At 41.8% G+C, this 6,504-nt stretch overlaps 1 protein-coding gene across 2 annotated transcripts in view; it reads left to right on the top strand.

The window, feature by feature from the left end:
• The window catches only part of Slc3a1 (solute carrier family 3 member 1), a 48,253-nt gene that overhangs the window by 6,753 nt on the left and 34,996 nt on the right, over positions 1 to 6,504 (top strand). For both annotated transcript variants that reach the window (XM_008823080.1, XM_008823079.2), the window contains 2 exons: positions 1,349 to 1,528; positions 1,676 to 1,830. In XM_008823080.1, the coding sequence (XP_008821302.1) occupies positions 1,349 to 1,528; positions 1,676 to 1,830 (335 nt within the window). The remainder of the gene's footprint in view (positions 1 to 1,348; positions 1,529 to 1,675; positions 1,831 to 6,504) is intronic.

Below are 6,504 nucleotides of genomic sequence, written 5' to 3'. Positions count from 1 at the left end.
AAATGTTGAAAATATTTGGGAGCTTTTATCTAATTCTTAAAAGATTTTAGGGTTACCTCTTCAGAGGGGGGAATGTTAGAGTAGACAAAAACCCCATAAAAAAGTAAGTAAATCAAAGAAGAAAGAGTACATGAAGTTATCAAAAAAAAGTGATGGGGAGATATGGGAGGAGTCAGAGGGGAGGGAGTGGGTATGGATTTGATCAAAACACCTTATATGCATGTATGAAATTTTCAGTAAATTATTTATTTTAAAAAATCACTATGTCTAAGTAGATCAGTGCAAGAACTGTATTCAGTGGCCTATCATGTCTAATTTTGATGCATACATGCATATCTGTAAACAGGAATAAGTGTGGGTATAGTCTAACATGAGAAAGGAAACCAAGAGAGAGTAATATTTGGTGAGAAGGAAGAATGGACTGCAAGCAAAAGGAGGAGTCATGAAAGAAGAGATACAACTAATTGTTTTCTAGCTTCATCTCCATTGTAATTATTCCTTTTCTTATGCTGAATATGTGAATTCAACTTTCTGGGTATTGAAGCAGCAAGAGCCTTTCTTCTTTTTTGAAACTTAGTCTTACTGTGTAGGCCTTGCTGGCCACAAACTCACAGATCTGCCCTCCTCTGCCTCCAGTTGCTGCGATTAGAAGCGTGTGCCACCACACCCAGCAATAACCTTTTTTCTCCCCTTGCAAAAGAATACAACATGTTATTCCTGTGAGGCAGTTATTATGAAAGCTGGATTTTCTTTTCCATTGACCATTAGACAGATATCTTTTTCTTTTCCTGCTCATCCTTACCCTATTTTATTTCTAATCCTTCAAATGAAAAGAAATATACCAGGGGCTGGAGAGATGGCTCAGTGATTAAGAGCACGTGCTGCTCTAGTAGAGGATCCAGGTTTGATTACTAGCACCTACATAGCAGCTCACAACTGCCTGTAAACCCAGTTCTAGGGAATTGATGCCCTCTCTGGCCTCTGAAGGCATGCATGCACATGGTACATATACATACATGCAGGCAAAACACTCATACACATAAAATGAAAGTAAATAAATCTGTTTTTAAGAAAACCAGCATGAGTCTGGAGAGATGGCTCAGAAGTTAAGAGCACTGACTGCTCTTGCAGAGGACCCGGGTTTGATTCCCAGCACCCACCCAGTGGCTAACAACCATCCTTAACTCCAGTTCCAGGAGAATCTGATGCCCTCTTCTGACCTCAGTGGGCACTGTATGACACAGGTGCACCTATCTACACGCAAGCAATATACTCATACACACAGAATAAAAATAATAAAACATTTTAAAACCCCAGCATTTATTCATGGCCTGGCCTTTTTCTTCAGGTATTCAAGATAAACTGGATTACATCACTACTTTAAATGTAAAAACTGTTTGGATTACTTCCTTTTATAAATCATCCCTGAAAGATTTCAGATATGGTGTTGAAGATTTCCAAGAAATTGATCCGATTTTTGGAACAATGAAAGATTTTGAGAATTTGGTCGCAGCCATACATGATAAAGGTAAATTGAGTGGGAAGTGAGGGGACACAGGAGTGAGGGTTGAAAGTGGCCTGCCTCCTAGGCTCACTCAATCATCTTCCCCTTTAACCATCATGCATTATTCTAATATAATCTGTTCCTAATATTTAAAATGTTTTCGCTCATTAGGTTTGAAATTAATAATCGATTTCATACCAAACCATACCAGTGACAAGCATGCTTGGTTTCAATTGAGTAGGACACGGAGCGGGAAATATACTGATTACTATATCTGGCAGGACTGCACTCATGAAAATGGCATAACCATCCCTCCCAACAACTGGGTAAGAACCTATCTGCCTGATTCTCAGACAGAAAATGGCAGATCAGTAACTGAATCAGAAATATATGTAGCCCTTTTAGGGAAAAGCATCACAGTATAGAGTTTAGAAATAGCAAAAGTTTCCCAAGTAGATTTAGGTTTCTGATTTCATCCTTGAGCTGATGTGTCTCTTAACATTCTGTCCATGGCTAGACAGGATCCTAGCCATGAGCAAACACAGACATCTGCTTTTTCTTCTGAGTCTTGCTACCTGAGCCTCAGGGCACATCCTACTTTTCTTGTCCCCACCTGACCAGAGCCATTACGTTGACCGTGGAATGGTTACTAAGTCCCCTTGTGCTGGATGGCTTTGGTGTCAACTTGACACACCTGGGTTGAGGGAGCCTCAGTTTGGGAATTGCCTCTATTGTACTGTCCTGTCTCCATGTCTGAGGGGCATCTTCTTGATGAGTGATGTGGGAGGGCCAGCCCACTGTGGGTGGTGCCACCCCTGCGCAGGTGGGCCTGTGTTGCATAAGAAAGTAGGCTGAGCAGGGGCCAGGGGAGCAAGCCAGTAAGCAGCGTTCCTCCATGGCCTGTGCTCCAGCTCCTGCCTCTAGGTTCTTGCCCTAAGTTCCTACTTGGGCTCCCTGATGAACTGTGACCCAGGAGATGTAAGATAAATAAACTCTTTCCTCCCCAAGTTGGTAGTTGTCAGAGTATTTTGTCACAGCAATGAAGAAACAGAGTAGGACATCTCTTCTCTTCCAACTCTCTCCTGCCTCCTTCCCACCTTGGCTTTCTCATCAGCAAACTCTACTTCTTAGAGAGCCTTGAAGCTACCTGCTCGCTCTTTTTACAAAGGAGACCATGTCCTTTCTGTCTCTCAGATTTAGCAATTACGAATTTAAGATGTGTGGTTAAATCTGGGTTTTAAACAGTGAATAAATTTTTAGTATAAAACATTGTATGGGCCATGTTTATATAGCCAGTCCTCCTTCCTTACACAGATTCTACGTCTGCATATTCGACCAACTGTAAATAAAAAATGTTTGGGAAAAAAAAATCACAAAGGTACTGAATTAGTGATAGGCCTTTAGCTGACCAGTGTTACTTGAAAATGTCTTACTTAGCACAGCTGTAACTTAGCATTCAGTTTGAATTAGGCACTTTAAGTAATCTAGTGATCATATGGAGCAAACCAGACAATGTGTGAGGATTATGTACAAATACCCATTTTTACAAAGGAGACCTGAGTGTCTATTAACGTTGGTATTTGAAGGAGTCCTGGAACCAACTCCCACATGGATGCTCAGGAAGGACTCTGCTAAAACGCTCTGCACTGCTTCTGCAGATTTGTCTGGCAATCTATATCCCAGCAGGCAAGCCTGCTTTTGTCTCAGGCAAGATCCTCCTGCTCAGTTCTGCTTTCGCTCCTGAGTCTTTCCAAGTTGTTTGCTTTAAATCCCCTTGTGCCACTCCAGTCCCTTCTCTCCTCACCTGATATTCTCTGTATACATTTACACATGCTGGCTCTTGAACACCAGCTTCCAATGACCCAAGGACACATTCCTCATGGCTGACTGTGTGATCTCTGTGCAACTTCCCATCCACCAAGTTCGGTGCACAGTGCTACCATGCAGCTTTGGGGCAGACCATCAGCCTGTCCCGGCAGTCTTACTGCTTTAAATTCTTTCCCTTCCATTCCATCTGCTTGTTAAAAGATGGCAATGATATTAGCAAATATTTACTAAATGCTTACTGTGTGCCAGGCTCTCTCAAGTGTCTACATTCATTAATTCATTCAATCCACCCCTTCCCCAATCCCATGAATTATGTTTTAATACCTATTTCACAGACAGGCAGAATGGAAATCACACAGCTAGTAAGTGAAAGGGCTAAGGACTGGATATAATCAATGTAACTCCACAGTCTGCGTTTAAAATTTACCACTCATTCCTCAAACCAGATCATCTTTTGACCACAATATATTCCAGATGCTTCTTTGGTGTCAGTTTTTCTATCCTCCCATCAGCTTTCCACTTGCACTCAAGGTTGCTTTTCTAATACAAAAAGGCTGGGCGTGGTGGCACACACCTTTGATCCCAGCACTCGGGAGGCAGAGGCAGGCAGATCTCTGTTGAGTTCAAGGCCAGCCTGGTCTACATAGGGAGTTCCAGGACAGCTGGGGCTACAGGGAGACCCTGTCTCAAAAAGACCAAAAAAAAAAAAAAAAAGTTAACACAGGAGCTATAGAGGTGATCAGTGGTTAAGACTGCTTGCTGCTCTTTCAGAAGATCTGAGTTTGGTTTCTAGCACACACATTGGGTGGCTCACAATTGTCTGTAACTCCAGTTCCAGGGGATCTGGCATGTCTGACCTCTACAGGCACCCTTATGTGGCATACGTTCACACAGATATACATGCATTCATATCAGTAAAAGTAATCTTTAAAAAGTTAACATATGCTGGGGATGGTGGCACATGCCTTTAATCCCAGGACTCCAGAGGCAGAGGCAAGTGGATCTCTGTGAATTCAAGGCCAGCCTGATCTACATAATGAGTTCCAGACCAGCTGGGGATACAAGGAGTGCTGGGATTAAAGGCATGCACCACCATGCCCAGCTATTTAAACTTTTTAATTACATTTCTTATTTATGTGTTTAGTATGTATGTGGGGGGTATGCATGTGCCAAGGTGCACTTGCAGAAGTCAAAGGACAGTTTGCAGAAGTCTGTTGTCTCCTACCACGTGGGTCTCAGGGACGGAACTCATGTCCTCAGGTTTGTTTGCAAGTGTTTTTACCCACTGAGCCCTCGTGCCAGTCCTGTGAGGGGCTATTTAGAGATGGGAAAGATGAAAAGAAAGATGAGAGGAAAGGGTTACAAGGCTGCCAGGGTGGATATGTTCACTATCCTGATTGCTTAGTGTTTCGTGAGCATGTACAAACATAGACACTTTGACATGTTAGTCAAAACTAATCAATTTGGGTACTTTAAATCCATATGCAGTCTATTGTATTGTACTCAGTTATCCCCAAATAAAGCTGCTCAAAGCTACTGGTAGTATAGACCTAAGATGAAGAAAATAATATGAGGAATACCAATGAGTCTCCAGCCCACACAAATTAAGAACCCGAACATGATCAGCAGAGCTCATATCACCTGTATCTTTCTCCCTGTGATTCCCATACTTCTTTTTCTTGGGGGGGGCATGGTTTTTTTTTTTTTTGAAACAGAGTCCCACTATGAAGCCTTGGCTAGCCTGTGACTTGCTATGTAGACCAGGTTGGCCTTGAACTCACAGAGATCCTCTTGCCTCTGCCTCCTGAGAGCTGACGTTAAAGGTGTGCACCACCACACCCAGCTTCTTCTTAAAGGCAGGCACTGCCTTGAATTTTAGGATTTTTTTCAGCTCTTGCTTTTTGCTTTGGCTATATCATATATGCTATATATTTAATTTTAAAGTTTCCTTTATTTTGAACTTTGTGATAAAGTCTATTATGCTATATAGTCTTCTATAACTAGTTCTTATCTTATAGCTCACTAAATATTATTTATTTATTTATTCATTTATTTATTTATTTATATGTGTATAAATGTTTTGCCAGCATGTATGTAAGTATACCTGTGTCATGCAATGCCCACAGAGGCTGTAAGAGGGCATTGGATTCCCTTGGAACTGGAGTTAGGGACAGTTGTTAGCTGCCATGTGGGTGCTAGGTCTTCTGCAAGAGCAACCTGTGCTCTTAACCACTGAGCCATCTCTCCAACCCCTGTCACTCATTTTTTACAAAGATCATAGGGATGGAGCAATGGAAGAGCAGTTAAGAACACTTACTGCTCTTTCAGAGGACCGGAGTTCAGTTCCCAGCACCCACATTGGGTGGCCCTTAACCACTTATAACCCAACTCCAGAAGCTCCTAGGCATCTGGCCTCCCCAGACATGTGCACATACCCACACACAGACATACACATACACAAATTTTTTTTAAATCTTTGTTTTAAAAAAAGATCTATTCATGTTTTGATAGTCATGGTTCATACATTTTATTATTGTGGATTATTGTATTATGTAGTTATTCCACTCATCAGTTAGTAGGTAGCTAGCCTGTTTACAATTCTATCATTAATAATGTCATAAACATGCTTATTAACCTGTTTTGAGGCATGTCAACTAAAGCCTCTGTAGTTAAACAACAGCAGTGAAATCTCTATGCCAAAGTGATTATACCAATTATAAACTCATGGGGAATGATTTTTTAAAAAGTACATAAGCCGGGTGTGGTGGTTCACACCTTTAATCACAGCACTTGGGAGGCAGAGGCAGGCGGATCATCTCTGTGAGATCAAGGCCAGCCTGGTCTCCATGGTGAGTTCCAGGCCAGCTGGAGCTATAGGGAGACCCTGTCTCAAAAAGGCAAAAAAAATCCTCAAAAAAAGAGTACATATTCCTACTAATTCTTGATATTGGTCAAGCTGTATATTTTTTACCATTCAAGTAAGCATAAAAATATAACATCAAGCCGGGCGTGGTGGCTCACGCCTTTAATCCCAGCATTTGGGAGGCGGAGGCAGGTGGATCTTTGTGAGTTTGGGGCCAGCCCAGTCTACATAGTGAGTTTCAGGACAGCTGGGGCTACATAGTGAGACCCTGTCTCAAACAAAACAAAACAAAATAACAAAAAATAAATAT

This window comes from Nannospalax galili, unplaced genomic scaffold, assembly GCF_000622305.1.
Source record: "Nannospalax galili isolate Female #2095 unplaced genomic scaffold, S.galili_v1.0 scaffold286, whole genome shotgun sequence".
NCBI lineage: Eukaryota > Metazoa > Chordata > Mammalia > Rodentia > Spalacidae > Nannospalax > Nannospalax galili.
The sequence above is the reverse complement of the archived record's forward strand: the minus strand, read 5'-3'. Positions and strand labels throughout refer to the sequence as shown.